This window comes from Halictus rubicundus, chromosome 4 (genome assembly GCF_050948215.1).
Source record: "Halictus rubicundus isolate RS-2024b chromosome 4, iyHalRubi1_principal, whole genome shotgun sequence".
Taxonomy (NCBI): domain Eukaryota; kingdom Metazoa; phylum Arthropoda; class Insecta; order Hymenoptera; family Halictidae; genus Halictus; species Halictus rubicundus.
The window spans coordinates 16,885,798-16,906,149 of NC_135152.1; the positions used below are offsets into that span (position 1 = coordinate 16,885,798).

General features: G+C 37.9%; 1 protein-coding gene across 1 annotated transcript in view; it reads left to right on the forward strand.

Annotated features, from left to right (window-relative positions):
* Babo (TGF-beta receptor type-1 babo) overlaps positions 1 to 20,352 on the forward strand; it is a 63,379-nt gene that overhangs the window by 6,335 nt on the left and 36,692 nt on the right. Inside the window, exon 2 of the mRNA XM_076787129.1 lies at positions 6,942 to 7,053. Coding sequence (XP_076643244.1) covers positions 6,942 to 7,053 — 112 coding nt within the window. The remainder of the gene's footprint in view (positions 1 to 6,941; positions 7,054 to 20,352) is intronic.

Sequence of the window (20,352 nt, forward strand, 5' to 3'; positions counted from 1 at the left end):
ACAAGACTGGATTTTTTGAGAATCTCGACGCGGTCCTACTCAAATTTGTGCTAACAATTATTTATTGTACAACGATTTGTGTGTTTAGATGAAATTTCACTAACTCACCACGTTTCCACTTACCATTTCGATAGAGATCAATGTTAAATTTAATCTAATTGAAATATTGCATTTTTGAAGTACACTTTTGAACGTGCTCTTTCTTCGTAAATATAAACGAAAGCTGATATCAGAATCAAAAATCTCATTTATGACACTAATGTGTGCAATATGTTTTATCAAAGAAGCAGTAGTGTGGTCAATAATGACTCACGTGTTAAACTGTGTAAAATTTCGAACCGGAAGATTATTGTCACCACGTGGTCGATTTGATCGCATGAATTGATACACGCGTATCCGCACACAAGGACGATGATCGCTCGCGATGATTTAAGTAAACTTACAACAGCCTGTTACGACATAATTGTTTTGTTTATGATCAGAAAAAGTCGACGGATCAATAATTCATAGATAGCCTGTTGATCAAGCGCTGGACTGCATGTATTAATTAAAATCACGGAATCGCCTACTTTTCCTGTTGATCGGAGATTGAAAATCACACGGCTTTCGATTTATCGTCGGAATTAATGAACGATCCTGGATCTCCGGGGCGCACGTAAAACGGAGTGTTCAATTAGTCGAATTATAAATAAACCGTTACTGATAGCGTAAAAGTTTTCAAAACTCTCTTTTTTTGTCTCTATTTTCACGAGTTCTTAATGACTCGCGGACGTATCGCTAAATAATAGATAAGCAGTTGGTAATAAACATCAACCGTCGGAATAAATTATATTCCGTTAAATGGCGGGAAGGAGTCTAGGCAACCATGAGTGTTTTTAATATTGTGCGAGCCGCTAAATCAAGCCCGTTGTTTACAGTTACGAACGATTACCATCTCATTTCTCGTTAAACCGTTGGTCCGTGATGGTGATACTACTCGCCCAAAATAGATTGCGACGAGAAATCACTTTTTTGTGTGTCCACTGATTCTTCAACTTAATTAAAAATGTGGTTGTTCCTTTCTCTTTTATAAAAATATCCTCGCGAGATTACAAAAAAAGCTGTCTTCTTACTATTTTTTCTTCTTTTTCTTATGAAGCGTATTGACGTAGTATTAAATTAGCTTTTAATTAATTGCATGTAATTGTGGGGCAGAAACTGATTAAGCAAATTAATTCAATAACATCATACTATTACATCGCAAATTATATAATTTAAAGCTAGCCGTAATATTTTTCCTTTTCACGATATAGCTCATAAGAACTCATATAGCATCATAGAATTAATCGTATAATTGATTTTTCAAAAATGGGTATGTTGAATGTAGAGGAGTAATGACTTCACTCTCTCATTACTTCATATTTCTTCAAAACTATAGTGTACAATCGTAATCGGCAAAATATAAATACCTGAAAAAATCGTAATTAGTAGATTGCGGATCTTTATGCAAAATAAAAACTTTTTATCTGAATTGGAACAAACTGGGGTGAAATAAAAATTTTATTTCTTTTTGATTATGTTTAATAGATTGAAAATAATATGACAGTATCTTTAAATTCTTCTAATGTTGTTACTGTCCTAAATTACACCTACTCATTTTTATCATAAATGCATAAAATCTACAGTCTAGTAATAAATTGTCTCATAAAAAAATATAAAATTTTAGGACTTCAGCATGGTGATTATATTACTAATAAATTCATTGCTTTTAACAAAAATATTATATTTATTCATTGCACTCGACATTGATCATAGACTGTGGATTTCATGCATTTATAGTAAAAACGAGTCGGCGAAATATAAAACAGCGAAAACATTAGAAAAATGTAAGAATATGAGCACGTTATTTTCAAATAATCGTAATGATTAACGGAACAAATACATTTTTATTCGTCTCCCTGTTCTTGTAAGTAAATGCATAAACGTTTTATTTTGCATAAAGGTACGCCGTCTATTGATCATGAAAATCGGAGTTTTATTTCATGGCACGTAGATTTAAAGGGACTTATTAGCCACCCTGTAGGTCCACGGCGACGATATTAACAAAGTATATGATCAGGAGTCGTCGATCCTTGACGATATCCTCTATCAACCACCATCCGGAGATTATCTTTCAAGGAATTGTCGGACTGGAGCAATGACGCTGAAACGTGTATCGTCCTCCGTGTAATTTATTCTGTGGTGCAGATTCGTGATTGGCCGCGTAACCATCGCGCGATTTGTGTTCAAAGCTGCGATTCAACAGGCGGGTCGAACGAGTACCAACGGACTGCTCTCAAATTTTGTGTTGATTGTGCTGGCGGGATCGAGACGTGATTCATTGGCTGTCGGAAGGTCCTAACTCTTTCACGACCGCACATTTTATTTTACGATTTATCGCTCAGCGCCGACATTTCCAGAAAATTCTAAACAAACCTGCTCGTGACTTGAAAGAACTAGCAAAACTAGCGTCATTTCCACCGTGGAATATTTATTTTGGGCGAGAAACGAGAAAATCGTGAACAATGGCAATTTTCCCACTTTTAATCGTTTATAACTCGTAAACGAAGTAACCAATATCTGAAATTTTTAGCAGGGATATAATTTATTCGAGCGAATCAAACACATTCTTGTTTTCAATACAGGCTCAGATAAAAAAGCTGAAAAAACCAACTTTTACTATTTCTTTCACGATTCCGAACAATTCAAATTTTTTACATCTCGTCTAATAAACTAATCCTTCTAACTTCTCAAAAACACTCAGATTATTTGGACTAATTTGAAAAAAGTTACGTTGTTTGAAATAGTGTGTAATCAGTTTTGCTCCTTACTGTATATTCTTTGTAGTGTGCCGAACGTACAGCTTGATAGCGACTGATAAAGAAAGAGAGTTTCGACGCTTGGACTCTCTGCTTTTCTTTCCTTTTCCCTTTGCCGTTGTCTTTCACGCCGGAAACTTTAATCGCTTATCGCACAAGTAATTACGACAGTAATTTGATCGTGTTTGGTGTCATTTTAATTAGAAGAACGAGACGAATACGATGGTAAAAGTTTCATGACATGATTCGTATCATACGACGACCTCTACAAAATTCCGAATAAATATTCTAAGATAATTACGAACCCTAACCCCTAACCCTTAACGGTTAAAGTCACCTCTCACGTGACAACAGTACTTTGTCGCTGTGGTTAAGAATATAATTTAAGGCTAAATAATCCAAAAGTTCTAAAGAAGTGTTGTCTTTTCACTCGTATAAAAAGAATGCACCACAACCGCGTTCATTGACGTTGACATAAAATTGATTGAAATGTAAAATTCGATATTTCAATAAAAACTGAAGATACATAGAACCTTAAAGGTCAGCTTTGTACCTTAAAATGACATAAATTTGAAGACTGTAATCGTATTTCTTGTCCAAAATGGTTCATAACATTTGCATTCTAATATCGGACATTTCATATGTAGCAACATCATATTTTTACGCTCGCGTTATTTAGGGGAAAATATTCGTTGGCTCGTTTAGTATCACAGTAGGTTCAATTGTACAATTCCAGCAGGAAATTACATGGAATAACGTTGAGCGTCGAACGCGAATGTTCGCCGGCTGCCTCGCGTCACCGTGTATACGAGCAAACTCTCATTTCGTTAACGTTTTGTTAGCCGTTCGTCGTTCAACTCGATTATAGTTGCTCGCTTCTGAGTGCTTTCGTATCGCGGTCGCTCGACAAAGCTATTTGTAAGGGAAGTTTACCGCACTCCCGGCATAACTTTTATCTGTATCTGTCTCGCGTCGAACAATGCTGCAAAACGATGTCACTTTAATCCATCGGAAGTTGCACCGTACGCCAGATATTAAATTGTAGAATTTAATCGTGTCCTTATTTCATTGTTGCCTCGCCATTGACAAATGCTCCGTTAGATCAGCCGCATAGCAACGCTGTTGCGCAGGACATGGTTCATTCTATTTCTTGCATAGAATGTAATACAACTTCGGAAGTGTACAAGAAACCGCAAAAACAATGAAACAAGTTCATACGAAACGTGTTTAAAGTTACAGTCATTTTCCTGCTCCAATAATCCGTAGCTGTCTGCCTTCACGGAAAATGGTTGTAACTTTGAAAATAAATTCAAATGGAAATTCAAAAAGAAATTCATAAATCAAAATCTCTTATTTTTGGTTTTTCGTCAATGAAACTTTTACCATCGTATTCGTTTCGTTTTTCTGATTAAAATAACACCAAGTTGGATATAGTTACGATCATAATTACTGGTGTAACAAGCGATTCAAGTTTCGGGCTTGACATTTACGGTAGAGGTACACGAATTTTGTAAATGCCAAGTCTGAAACATTAATCGCTTGTTGCGCAAGTTATTATGATCGTAACTATGTATATCGTGTTTGGTGTTATTTTAACCCATTTGCATCATTAGCGTATATATACGCTCAATTTTCCTGGTCCCTATCACCGGAGCGTATATATACGCTCAATTAATTTTTTCTTATAATGCTGAAGTTCTTTTACTTGGTCATTTTTGTATTTAAATATAATAAAACAAAAAGTTTGGTGATAAAGGCCTTCTTTTCATATTTCCTTACGATGCAAATGGGTTAATCAGAAAAACGAAGGTAAAAGATTCGTTGACGAAAAACCAAACATAGAATTTTGAATATAAAAAGTTAAGCTGGAGTGAATTCTTTGATGTTTGCCGAATGTCCGTCGCTCTTTTTCAATCGGCGCTCCGCTCACCGGTGTGGCAGAGCGGTGGATTTTTCGATCTGTTCTTTCTCTTGGGAGAGACCAGCGTCCGATGTGGGCGTGCGCTAATGACTCGAATTAAACTCGTTTCGTCAAGTCGTGCACCACGTCACGAAACTGTGTATCCTGGCGGCCCTGCGATGTATGCATTACGCTCGGCATTCTTCTGTGAATCGACCTTCTCGAGAGAGTCGGCCGTGTGATTTTCATTCCGTCGATGGTCTCATCGTTACTTCGGACCGCTTTGAACTCCCGCTCGCCGCTTATCGACGATCGAATTCGACGAAAATCCTATCTCGCGATGGTCGATTCGCGGACCGCACAGTGTTCAAAATTAGTGACCTTTATTTTTGATTAAATACGAAACTTTTCGGTAATTTCTTTTATTGCAATTTATCATCGTGTAATCACTGATCAGCTTTTGTTTGGAAAATTTATTTTTCAGGTTATCGAAAATGCGTTGAAAATCGAAATGAAATTATAAGAAAATGGATTTCTTCGATTCGGTCAAAGATGGGAAAATAAGATCGATTGCCGCTTGAAGTTGAACGTGTCCAGAATTATATGTAGTGTCTAAAATTCAAAGGGGTACTTTTTAGTACTTTTTTTTTTTAAACTCGAATCAAGGACAAACATTTAACAGAAAACATCGGGACAAATTGTTAATATTTAAAAAAATTTTTGTAGATTTTGATAGACCTTATAATACTAAACGTAACTTGCAAAAATGAAATTAATCGAATAAACATTCAGCAAATAGCATTTGTTTCAGATAAATATGGCGAGTTTTATATGCGATTTGACGCTTTCATTTATTTAGTAAAAAATTGTGCGTAGTATTACAAATTACATTATACATATTACTAATGTTTTACGACAGATTTTTTTTTAGATTTCATACTCCGAAAATTGGATTTTCGATCGCGTCGGTTTCGGTGACAGAATTATGCAACCGAGTTATCGACGATTGTTAATGTTTATCTGCCTAAAATTGGTAATATTTACCAATGCAGTCTATCCCGCAAAACCATACTGGTGGTAGTTCTGGAAATACGTAGTAATATACTTGTGTACCATTTAATATTAATAAAAACTCTGATTTCCATAAAAATAATCTCAAAAAGAATGAAATCATGTTCCCCAGATAATTTCTAAATTCGTACCTACTAAATCATATTCACGTGCTTCTCTGGTTTCCCAAAAAATTAGTTTCAGCGTTCTCGCATCTGATTTGGTGGTTTTTCGAGCTTCGTGCGGTAAGGTCGTCGCAAAAAATGTGTTAACTTCGGAGTGACTTACGTCACTATCAACGTGATAAATTTTTGAAGAAATAATGCTGGCATCATTATTCTCGATAGATGCATTCGAGCCTCGAACGAGTCTTTTTTAAGCTCGCCGAGTGCGCTGAGGTGAACATTAATTTCATGCAGAGATGAATAAGAGCTTATTTGAGGATAACGATCGGGGACTGTACGTGATCAAATGATAAAAATCATTTCTAATTCTTATCTCGATTAACCTGACACTGTAAACACATATCTATACTGTATTTTATCTCGGTCGACTACACATGGTAAAAATATATTTTTCATTTTTGTTCGCTATGTGAAGAATTCTAGGCGTAGGATACGCTAATGTTTGAAAATTATTATTATTTGTTTATCTCTTGCTATGAAATGGACTTGGTTTACGCCAGTGCTGCTCAATATGTCTATCAGCAGGCAATTGTCATTTTATTTTCACGATTTTGATCGAACATTTTCTCCCAGCGATAGTATAAACGACGAACTGACTGTTTTCGAGATATCTCTTCTATGAACAAATTCTAATCTTTTATGTATAATGCTTTCTAACGACATCGATCATTTCGCGAACACACGAGCCGTAAAATGTTCCATCCAGCTGTTTCAATCACACAGCCTGTTAACTCGGTGTCGAAGCGATCGATACGAAACATTCGCGAAAACGACCTGCTAGTGGCCTATCAAAGATAGGATCGGGTTCATTATCGGGTTCCGTTTCGCAATTATCGCAAGGTACATAACCAATCTACGGCTGGAATCAGCTAAATAACCGTGTGTCCTAGCATAAATTACGTTGAGTTTGACGGAGCTTGTTTAAGAGATTCGCTAAAACGCCCCTTTTCCTTTTGGTTTCTTTTCCAGGACTGAAGTGCCACTGCGATATTTGCATGGAAAACAATCACACGTGCGAGACCGACGGCTATTGTTTCGCCAGTACCAGCTTGGAGAACGATGTTATCACGTACGCTCGGAGGTAACGTATACGTGCATGCGTGATGGCGCTAAGAGAGAGCAATTCCACTGACAAAAAGACAAAAATTCTCTTCGCCGACGTATTACAGCCGAGTTTACTCTCTGGCCATCTGATCGATCGTCTATGAACTCGCTCGCTATTCCCCCCCCCCCCCACGAACCCCCTACCCCCTCCCCAGAAGTCGTAGAAATTTGCGAATTATCGAGCACCGATTAGCTGACACGTTTCGAAGCGAACGAAAATTAACACATCCGCCATCATTATTTTTCTTTTTTCCTGTCTATCTGTTAAAGCGTTTCATTAAATGCAACGCACCTCCTTCACGAAATATTGAAACAACTTAACAGCAGAAAGTCGCGGAGCCTCTTACGACATTAAATAGCAAATTCTATAAAATTAACTTAACTAATTCCTTCCCGTGCAACGAGTCAAACGTGCGACAAACATTTCCGAGTCTGTTAAATATGGAAGGTACAGTAAATTCTCATTACGAGTCAGTCCCGCCGTTCTTTTTACTGACTCTTATACGAAATCGGAAGTTCTCGCCGAGAGTCGCATTTGAAATACACAGGGCACGCTGGAAACCTAAGAGTCATATCCGTCTACAAGTCAGTTGTGGCATTAATGTGATTATAATTCGGATCACATTGACACTGATTTTCCGTTAATGTAATTGTTATGGGAAGACTTCCATCGTTCATTACACAAGCAAATATCATCGGAATTATATCATATTTGGTTTCATTTTAATTAGAAAAAATGCCACGAATATGTTAGTGACAGTTTCATTAAAAAATAACGAAAAATGAAGAAGTTTTGTAATTGGATTAGTAGTGGTCTTCTGGTCTCACACCGATATAGCAGACAATGTTGACTCACTCACCACACACATGACCACTCACCGCGGTGGTGTGAGTTGTTCCACTGACTCCAAATTGTAAGGTTGGCACTGACTCGTAATGAGAATTTACTGTATTCCCATATTTTTTAAATCAATTTTACTTCTCTGTTATCAATATTGAAGCAATAAAGTAATAGATATACGATAAGTTATGAAGTACAAGCGAACACGTTAACGATTCAATGTTGAAATGCGGAATTAAATTTTTCATCTGAATTTCCTATGAAAAGTACACATTGAGTATGTACAAGTATATTTTTTATCAATAGTAGCAGACTTTTTTAATTCTTGTTCGCGAGAAATGTGTTAAAGAATATAATCGTGCCTCGATTTGCGTCAAAGTTTGCACTTTGAAATGTCGTGCAGCCAATTATGTAATAAAGTTGTTACGGATAACGTTACGTCGTTTAGATTAAACGACGAGTGCTAATCAGCATGCACACCAAGTTAACAGGGGAAGTTAGGGAACCCGGAAGTTCAGACCATTATAAAACTCTTGGTGCAAGTAGAATAATACATTTGTAAGTAGAAATTAATTCTTCATTTTCGTCGTATTACAGTTTTAAGGATCGAATTCACCAAAACTCAATTCTGTGGATTGTAGTGGGAATGACTTGAGATTCGTGAATTTTTCACAAATTATTTCGTGCAATTTTTGTGTAAAACTTCTTCTCGATATTTTTTCTACCGTTTCCAAGATAATTTAAGACTGTACTACGTCACGAACAATAAATTTCTGTTACCGATGAATTACTGTAATTGCAAATTCATTTTTCATAATTTTCTGAATTTCGGGATTCTCTAACTTCCGGAGAAGATGTTGTTTCGAATGCTATCTTGTTGGCTGCAAAAGCATTCGAACAAGAAAGCAGTGTACTCAAGTATACGACAAAGATATCTGTCGTTTGATTTTCCGGTCGAATCGATCGGTAGACGTTGCCCAAATTGAATGACTGTCTATCGTGGCGATAAAAACGAGTGATCAGTGGAATTTTGTTTTATCGTTTCTCGGTTGAACGGGCCGCAAAAAAAATAGTCACATGTTATCGTTCTTACATAACCCCGATATTGTTTTCAGTCGCGATCGCTTTATCAAGAGAAACTCGTCGATTTCGAGACAGGTCGTTTGAGAATACCTGTTTCAAGGTTTTCCTATCATAGGAGAAAATGATAATTGAACGTACATTTGATGATTGAGTACTCCAATAGTTTGGCTAATTTGTGTGCTTGAGTGGCTCGAAAATAACTACTTTATTTAGTATCGATTTGAAGAAAATATTATTTCAGCAAATAATGTTAACACTTTGTTGTTCGCGTAATCATTCAACTAACGAATTGAGTAATATTGTTATTAGAGATTTATTAAAGCAGTACTGTCGAGTGATGGATTACTGATTCCACTAGATCAATGGGTAAGCACTGTTAATTAAGTACCTTCGAATTATCGCGACTTTAATGTCAAGTGTTGTAGAGCCATAAAGCTACCTAATTAATATTTTAATACATTATCAGAATATTCACGCGCCAATGAAATGCGCGCAATGATTTATTTCGAAGTTCTCAGACGTACAATTTTTAAAACGTATTTTAAATAAATATCGTGGGAACACTGATATTTAACAGAAAATAAATTATCCAATTTATTTTATAATGATATCACAAAATCTATAGAGTCAATGCCGATAACTTATACCTGTTCATGATTTTCGTCTTGCAATATTTTATTATAAGATAGAAAATGTTATTCACTTCCGTTTTTTTAAACGTTAACAGTTGTTCTCTCTTGATACTGCTAAAATACTTTTTCATTCCAACACAATTGTGTTTCAATCACGATCAGTTTACTATAATATATGTAGAACAACAAAAATAACATCTCGCTTTCTTTAAATACAAAATATAAAATAAAAAAATTTAATTCAATATAAAAGAAATATTGATAAATATTAATATTAAAAAATAAAATTTAATATAAAATAATATCGCATTTTTGATCGACAGCGTACGGAAAGAAGAACTTCGAAATATTTTAACATTAAACCTACCGAACATTGAATATAGCTGGTGTGTGCTGTTTTATACGAACGACAAGAGTGAATCTATTTAGATTTGTTATCATTTTTATTGTGATCTATGCTTGAAACATTTTCTACGAAAGAGTCTTTATAATCACAGTTAAAAAAAAAATTTGAAACAAGCCATTCGACCGACCGGTGCATAGTAAAACGAAATAACCATTTTCTTTAACAACTTTCGTTTCAAAAAGTGTGGATAATCTCGAAATCTCGCAAAACGCTATCGAGTCTAGGTAGTTTCTTTACTCGTGCCGCTATGCGGATAATTTAGTGTCGAATCGGTAATCAACTTTTGCATCATCCTGAAAATTCCAGGATTTGACGGTATTTTGCAGAAAGATTCAGCGATATCAGGCTATAGTGTTTCCGAGCCACTGTGTAGCTACACTGGCCAAATATTTCGAGTTACTCGGGCACCGGTAATTCCCGGCCGTTTCGATCGCGTTCACCGTGAAAGGAAGTTGAACAGTCACGTTCTGTTACCGATCGATTCCCCCCGTTGTAGTTTCTAGGAACGTTTAGCCGCCTTTTTTTCCAGTTGGCCCTGCGGGGCATGATTAGCGCCTGGTTTGGGAGTCTCAACGGAAACGAATTACATATTGTTGTCGGCCGGTGGTCGCGTTGGTAACGCTACGCGACACCGAATTTTCAGATTTCGCAGCTGCGATCGGCAAATTGGACATTTTGCAGGAATCGGAGAACCGTCTCGGCCCTTCCGCTTCACTTCCAGTATTCCCTTGTTCTTTTCATTTGTTTTTTCTTTCCTTTTTTCTTCCCCTTTTGTTAATCGCGTGGGGGTAGCCAAAATTACGAACAATCGAGGAAGCTTCTCGAAAATTTCGAACACACGTTCCTTGTGCGTTACTTGCGCTCTCTATAATCTTGAAAATATTGTTACTTCTCAACCGTGTTCGTGGTTAATTTATTGCTTTCTCGTTTCACAGAAGATATACAGGGTGAGGCACCTAAGAAATGTTTCAGACAAAAGTTGTTTACTGTCGAGACGCCCATTGCGTGTCGTACATAACTTTTCTCAGGTTTAGATGCTTAGGAGATTTGACGGTCAACTTAGTTTTTCGGGACAATTTCAACGGTATAGTCATTCAAGGTCATAAACGTAAAAAAAGGATGAAAAATATAAATTTACTGTGAATGATTACTTAATAGGATATTTCAAGCATTATTAATGAAATCAAACTGAGTGAATTCAAAATGTAAAGAGAGTGCTTCAATCTAACATAATCTGCTACAACAGATACACTCAAAATGATACAGAAACACAAAGGACCAGCTGCAGAAAGTTAGCATCTGTTGTAGCAGATTATTTTGGATTGAAGCACTCTGTTTACACTTTGAAATTTGATTTCGAAGTGTTCAAAAATATGTGGTTCCATTTTAAAAAACTAAGTCGACCTTCGAATCTCCTAAGCATCTCCAACCTGCACAAAAGTTATGTACACCGTAATGGGCCCCTCAAAACCAAACAACTTTTATCCGAAACATGTTTTCCTATCTCAAAAAATGTAGAAGTTCTTCAGGAGGCTTGTCTTAGGTGCCTCACCCTGTAGATCGAATTGATCGGAACTTTGATAGTTGCGACCGTTGTGCGCGGTAACAGAGAGCAAATTAAATTTATTTCTGATTGACGGACTGAAATATTTCGAGTTACTCGGAAAAATTCGAAGATTTGCTCTGCGGTATCGTCAGGGTAGGAAGCCAACGATGTAGATGTGCGGTGTCGAAATCGAAGAAAATCGACCGAGACGATACACGAATGGCTGAGGTCGCAGACGTGCGGACAGGGCTTAAATCTTTAATACCCCAGACAGATGATTTGGATAATTCAGCCAAGGATCGTATCAAAAATAGCATGGCCGAAATTATTTGATTGGCCGAAACGCGAAAGCGGCACGAGACAATTTCCTACTATCAAGTGATCGCGAGGTGACGCGCGAGTTCAACCCTGTATCCCGAGAATTCTCGTCTCGTTTATTCCCTTGGGTATTCTAGTCTAAAATCCACGACAAATCTTTTTACATTTTTTTAATGAGCAATGTCTCCAGAACTGTATCCCTCGATATCCAAAGTTACAGCGTTTCGACGTTACAGCTCATGAAAAATTAAGAAATTGTGTATCCCGAGAATTCTCGTCTCGTTTATTCCCTTGGGTATTCTAGTCTAAAATCCACGACAAATCTTTTTACATTTTTTTAATGAGCAATGTCTCCAGAACTGTATCCCTCGATATCCAAAGTTACAGCGTTTCGACGTTACAGCTCATGAAAAGTTAGGAAAGATCGACAAAGCGGCACATAATCTTCAGGATGCCAGTTTTCTCTTAATTTGATATTGTCATTTTCAATGCGGAACAAACAGAACAGCTTTTATCTTTTACTGAAAAGTTCATGGATATCGTTGCAACATAGAAGTGTACGTAAAAGTCTATTTATGTAAAAAGTTTTGTTATTTTATGGTACGAAAACTGCAAAGTTGGCTTAACCCTTTCGACCCAGGTTATCTCTGTTTGAATTTTTCTTTTTTTTTTTTGGAAGTTGATGATGCTTAGAGTGAGTGTATGCCGAACCTGAAACTTTTGTTTTAATTTTGAACACAATAGTTACTTTATACTATGAATTGAAAGACGGCTGTCATACAAAAAGGTCATGAAAATGACCTTTCACGTATCTATGTTAATTATTGATAATAATTATTAATCGGAGATGATAGCATACAGTCAAACAGTCAAGCTAAAAGAGTACAAAATAGTGCATAGACAAGAAGACAGAAGATTCGGAACATTACTGGGATGTGTGTGTTCCATCAGGGTCGAAAGGGTTGAATAATCATACTTTAGACTAGGATAAATCATTAAGCAGATTTTTGTAATTGAGAACACGGTGATCCGGCTGTGCGTCCCGCGATACCACGAATCCATAAAAAAAAAGATAAAATGATGTTGTGAAAAGGTGTTTCAACCGAAGCCACTGGTTTCCACCAGAAGTGCCGTTTTTCTGCTTTGGTAAGCCGGCGGGTACCTATCGGTCCAGGATCTGCTGCAACAACACAGACTTCTGCAACCGGAACTTATATCCGGTCTTATCGTCTTCCGACTCGCCTAAATTGTCTTCAGGTATTCTATCAGCGGAAGCGACACGTTCGGTCGCGTCTACACCCAAACCGGCAAGAACGAGCGAGCAACGAACAAGCGAGCAACGAACAAGCGAACAATCGCGAATACACGACGAGAGCAATTATCGAATACATACGATCAAACGCAGATGAACGTCCTCTCGTTGTTTGTTCATCATGCGAGAACACTCGGCCGCGGCCACGCGTTTATCCCCGTTCGTGCATCTGAACAAATTGAATCTTCGCGCATTCAAACGTCGATAAATTGGATCTCGCCTGATACTTGAACGCATTCCTTTGTGCTCGATCGCTCGGATTCGGTCGTGCCCGTCCCTTAAGCCGGGCACACACAACCTTCTCTTTTGGCGAACTTTGCTGTCCTGGCGAGAATGCGTGCCGCACGAAGGCCGATTTATGCTATACGCTCAGACACGGAACGGTTTCGTTCAGTATACAGTGATTTATCTATATGACGCCAAGGCCTGCGTGATAAACGTCGCGGAATTATCCTCACTACCGCGGGGTATACCCCATGATGGGCCACGAAACTCGAGAGGCCTCGGTCGCCGAGGAGCGTAAACATAACACGGTTAGGGTATGTCTCCTGGACGATATACGACGCTGGCAAGACCCGTGTTGTTGACATATATCGAGAATTCACTGTATTAATATTTTTTTTTGTTTAATTTCTGATACGCGTCTGTGCTGATACGATCGGATAATATAAAAATACCTATATTCAAATGCATTGAAGAATGTTTGTGCGGATAGTATAAATCGAGCTTAACTTGGAGCGATGGCTTTTCCGATCATGCGACGTCTAACAGCTTGCCAAGCCGCGCGGCAAAGTGTCACTGCAAAGCCAACACGAGACAGACACGTGGGCTTACCACTAGGTTTACGGAGCACTAAAAGTGACCATTTTGCATTACTTTATTAAAATAATGAGAGTATATATATCCAAATTTTTAGCCGTTGTTTTTCCAGTGTAAGGCAGGGGGCCCAATTACTGTGCCTGTATTAATTATACTTTTTCGTACTTTTAAAATAAGAAGAGTGTATCTATCTAAATTTTAGTCATTGTTTTTACAATGTAGAGTAGGGGTATAATTATATACTTATTTTTAAAGCATAATGTATATTAAAAAATAGATATTGAAATTTTTGTCATTAAAATCCTTTTTAATATTAATAAAATAAGTATAATTTATGTAGGCACAGTAATTGTTCCTCACCCTCTACTCAATGAAATAAATTTGTTGAATAATTCCTCACTGAAGTGTCTGGAATCTCAATAATCGCAAATTAAAAGTATTAGAACACGGTCATTTTGACGGTACCTGTGAACCTAGTGTTAAGCCGCGTCCTCACGGCCATGGTTTTTGGCGTGCAGCTTTGCCATATGCTCCGATAGGGACACGTGTCTCGCGGCTTAGGTCAGTAGCTTATCAGACCACGTGGCTCCTCCAGCAGGCTCTCAAGCTGCACAGCAAAGGCCAAGGTGGCGAAGACGCGTCTTTAACCACTATCTTGTCTTTCAGTCTGCAGTTCCGCCGTTCGTATCTGCTATTTCGATGAAGACACGTGTCTTGCGGCCGAGGCAAGCTCCTGACAGCTTTCTCGTCGACGCGCGGTTGTCCACAACGTCCGTTTAGCTGTTCGAGAATTTTAATTACACGTGGGAACAAATAGAATCGAATCAAGGTGTCGGAAAAGCTGGCTTTTGGTAGACACGTCATTTTTATTCGCACGGAAAAATCGATTTGCAAATTCGTTTGACGATCAGATGTCACCGAGGATTTTATGCATTTATGACAAAATGGAACAGTGAGAAGACACGCTGTGAAGGCACTGGAAGGATGTTGTTGAATTTATTGGAAGAGGAAATACATTTTCATCTAACTTCCTTTTCATATGATCGACTTAGAAAATTTTTATTCTGCATAAAAATCCGCTAGATGTCAGTCATTAGCTGACTGTGGCTCTTTACGCAGAATAACGATTGTTTCCATCCATGGCAAGAAACAGGAGCCAAATAGAAATTTCGTTCGTCCTTTAACGATTTTAATAGACTGAAACTAATGCACTGATATTCTTAAATTCATTCCACCAATCCAGTGCTTTAAATTGCATCTGCTCATATTTGTGGTAAATGCATCAAATCCGCAGTTTAGTAATGCTTCTTTCTGCAATATAGTTCGAAGTTAAAAAAATTGGATATCGTCACCTTATCATTCGTAATAAAAATAATTTCGATAATAACTCAATATAAAATGAAAGCACTGAACTTTTACTGTCGAGTACAGTGAATTCTCGATATATGTCAACAACACGGGTCTTGCCAGCGTCGTGTATCGTCCAAGAGACGTACCCGAGCCGTGTTATGTCTCTCGAGGTTCGTGTCCCCTCGCAGGGTATACGACATTTATCATCCAGGTCTTGGCGACATATATCGAGAAACCACTGTTCATGCCTACTTGAGGTCTCTTGTTTTGTATTTGTCTCCGTGTTGAATCGTGACTACGTTAAATTGCCAGCGTTATTGACAAATATTTGCACATTCTTCATGATATAAATCTTCATTCGGGACCACCTTGTGCTAAAGTGAAGCGACGAAGGTCAAGGCGGAAGAGACGCGAGTTCGGGTGTAGACGCGACTTTAACCAGTCGGAAGTGTTGTTTTCCTAATCTAGACATTAATATCTTGTTTCTAACGGTGTACTTTTTGGCCAAAGATTTCGAGAGGCCGTAACATTCGCAGATCGTAGGCTTGTGAGTGGCAAACACACTAATCCGCGGCCGGCCCGGGCGGAAGGCATGCGCAGAATATTCCCGTGCGGCGAGTTTTCTAAATCGATGCGGGCAGAAATTGCAAAATGATTCGCGTAATGCTCGTTTTGGGTGTGGTTTATTCAGCCGGCGAAAATACCGCACTGCGCGCGATCTTTCTGTCCCGTGGAACAAGCACAGCATGGCGAGTCCCGGGACCAACTCTCGCCCGCGCGTTTTTAACGACCGACGTCGAACGACCCTCCAATGCAAATTTTCCGCTTTTGTTACGGGAAATTATCGGGCGATCGTGCGATCGCCGCGGAATGGAAATTCTGCTCGTTTTATGGATACCAGGATAACTACCGGTTTTCCCCCACCGTGGCGCGGCGGCGCGGTGTCTGTGTTGCTTGAAATTTGATCCACATAAATTTAAGTGGCATTACCGCGAATTAGCACCGCAAGATTTTCAAATCCTCGATGCCCGACGGTTTTATTGAACTATAACTCAGACAGCACTTTTACGCTCTGATAAAGATTTTAATGTGGCTCACTACCACACGAATTGTCCGCGTTCGTTGCACAAGTTACTTTAACCGCGACTAGTGGATCTTTATGGAAAAGAAATGCTTTCTGCATCAGTTCTGACAGCCAATTTATATTTCTTAAAACGAGAACGTTGTTTCCTTATGAAATCATTTTGTCAATCTTTCTACCGTTTAAATTGCATCTACTCGCTTTTTGTTATGAGTGCATAAAATCTGTAGACGAGTAATATGTACATTGTCTAATCGCTAATCAATTGTATAATTTCTATAATTTTCAACTACAGTGATTCACGGTGATATTCGGACACTTTTGAAAGGACGATAACTTTTTTACCATACAGCTTGGATTTGTTTGAGAGGTTAGATCAATTGTTTTACTACTCGAAGAGAAAAGAAATTTTGCAACAATCGCTACTCGTCCGAATTGCTAAGAAGATACAAGAAAGTTCTTTTTTACAACTTTTTTACGCGGGCCTGTATCGAATATTTAAAAAGTCTAAAGAATATTTTAAAAGTTTTGTAGATCTGTATTGATTGTATACACCCTGAAAATTTCTTCATAACCAACCCCAGAGATTCTCACAAAATTAGAGTAATTTAATTAATGAAACCGAAACTAGAAATTTAAAATGTATTATAGGGGATACTGTCTTAACCCCATTCAGTTCTAAAGATCTTAATAAATGTGGAATTTATTAAAATCAATGAATTTCTAAAGCTAGTCAAAAATAAGTCAGTTAACCTGTTAAAGATGGTGAAAATCGCTGTTTTTCACGTTTTTCGGTCTGTAACCGATTTCAATGGAATTTTCAGAATATATGTATATAACATATTTGCCAAATGCAGTTTTTAAATTTTCAAAACAGGCCCGGTTAAAAAAGTTGTACAAAGTAAGTTTTAGCATTTTCTCCATGATTCTGGCCAAGTGCAATGTTTGCGAAAATTTTTTTTTCTACCGCATCTTATATTATTTATATATTTATTATTTGGAGGCTGCAATTCCTCCATAAAATTTGAGTCAAAACTGAAAAAGCTCAGTTTACGAAACTACAGTAGATTAATCTCTCAGTGAACCCTTTGCACTCGGCGCTATTTTCATTCTAAAATTAAATTTTTCTTCCGTCTTAGAATATTTTCATTTTATTCATACGAAACTGATCCGATTTCTACATATAATATTTAAATAGATAGTAATGTATTAAATACAAATTTGGTAATGTAACAACTATTTTGTAATATTTTTCGTCATTTCTTTGAAATAATGCCACAACAATTTCTAGTGGTGCTTCAGAGTCACCACTCGAGTGCTAAGGGTTAGGCTGAAGACACCGGTGACAAGTGACACCGGTAAAAAGAAAATCGAGCAGAACGTTCCATTCGAATGGCGCGATTCCACGCGACGCAATTTCGTCCGGTAATCCCATGTTCCCTCGAACGGAACTCGAAAATTGAATGAGCCGTTGCCGGCTGTTTTCAGTTTTCGGCTGCGGGGCGGTTAGTTTCGCGGAAATATTTGCATCGCTCGGCGCGTGGCCACAAGCTCGCAAAACGGGCACACGGACGAGCCTGGTTAAACTCCGCGCGCACACGCTCGCTCTTTATAGCTAACCGTGAAAACAAGCGTAATAACGAACTTCCTAACGAGATCATTAACTGCATTCCTCGCGGCGGTCGAGTGTCGTGAGCACTCGTGGTTTGATTTTTTTTTTTCTTCTTTCTACATATTTCGTTTTTCGGTCTTATGATGTTTCGCGTTCGCCTCTTCTAATTTGCAGAAGGTGTTGGTAATGGGACCGAGTATACCACACAAGCAGCGTCGACAAACCAGATTACGCGGACCACGTCGAGAACTATCAGAAGTTTTACGGAGCAACTCGAGATCACAGATTTCTATTGTTCTTTCATTTCACGCTTTCGCGAAAGATTTTTCGGGAAAGGCCAATTCCGCCAAGTGGTGATAAAACAAACTTGACGATTGAAGGAGGAGAATTTCGTTTATTGCCCTGCCTTTTATCAAATTCATTCTGTGAAACTATACTGTTCATTCATCTTCGCTTTTAAACACATGATTTTTCTTTTGGAGTATAATATGCTTTAATATTAATCTAATATATAATATTAATTTCATATTCAAATTAATCTAAAGGTATTTTTGAAAAAAAGGTTACGGAACTTTTTACAAGATGTCTTTACAGCCAATTTATACTATATGCAGGGTGTTCGTGATAATTTGCACCAGCGTTTTTCTCGTAGAAGGTAAAAATTAGAAGAAAAAAACCGAAGAGGAAGTAGTTGTAGTATATTTTACTAGGAATATTATAGCGCATCTCAATTTTGTGAATTTTTAATATTTTTCTAGAAACAAAGGCGACCTTCATTTTTTTCAATGGAATACTACATATTTGTTTACATCAAATGAAAACGGACATTGAGACGAGTTCAACCATGTAGTAAACTACGGCCTTCAGGGTCATACAAGGGCAGAAATAAAAGAAATAGATTTAACATTTCGTAGTATTTTATTTACTGGTATGTGTAGTGATAAGACTACATCTCGTGTTCAATGTGACTTTCATTACTAAGAATGCATTTTTGAGTTCTGCTGACTACATTCCTGGTAGTTCCTGCCAATGTTGCACTAGATACGGATGCACAGACTTCTTTTATCTTAGTTTGCAAGTCGTCTAAATTTCTCGGTGGTGTAGTGTAAACAATATCTTTAATATGTCCCCATAAAAGAATCTTGTGATGACAAATCGGGGGATATTGCTGTCCATTTTATAAGTTCCTTTGTTCCGATCCATTTATCGTTAAACATATTATGCAAAAAAAAAGGTTTTCCGCTCTACAATTATGAGGAGGAGCCCCGTCTTGTCGGAAGTACATATCTCGTGCAAGAAACAATGGCAGTGATTATCAGTAATTTTTCAGTTTTGACACTTGCAGTGTTTTCCTACAAATACTCTACAATTTTCAAACCATACGAAAAAGAGAAAGACAACAAGAATTTTCTAAAATGCCAAACTATTTCTAACAAAATATGAATTCGACCAGGTTCAAAAATATTACAATATCGTGATGGTTGAAGCAATAAAAATGTGAATTGATAGAAAAATACAGATAAAAATAAAGTTGCCTTCTCGAAAATTTGAGAGAAAAATTCGCTCGCAGAAACCGAGCTGAGAAAGCTTTACGGTCGATTCGACTGGCACTTATCCGGGGTAAATCCACCGCTCTAATCCGTGCCCAGTTCGGAAGATTTAGCTGAAGACCGGAAACTGTTTAAGCGACCCGGTGCCTGAACGGCGACGTAAATGTCCACCGGCCAGGTTTTACGGGTACAAAATTGATGTTTAACGCAGGTGCGAACGAGCGGTGTTAGGGTAAACCGCGCGCAACAAGCCGCGTTCCGCGTAACCGGGGAGATGGGAAAGTGTAACGCACCGCGACGATTCGTTTCATCCTTCTATCCGACCTTCGTTGCTCTTTTACGCATTCTCTGACGTGTGCACTGGGACACAGGTATATTATTCTTACGTTGAACGGCTATGTTTTTCGGGGAACTCGATTCCCTCGGACCCGAGAATATTATGCAACGAAAGGTTTTTGCATCGGCAAGAAAAATATTCACGTCGTTCCGTCGATAACAAAATCTTACGTATTCTCGGAACAGTCCGACGAGACGTATAAGGATCGTTGAAAATGTCTGTCTTATTTATTTTTTCTATTCATTTACGATTTTTTTTTTTTTTTTGGAAAACTTTCGTCACTCGAGAGAACTTCGCAAATATAAGATAACATTTGTCGTTGTTGTATGAAAACTGTTAAGAGCGGTGCAAGCAAGTTAAGCGTGGTCTATTCGTGAGCAATAAAAAAT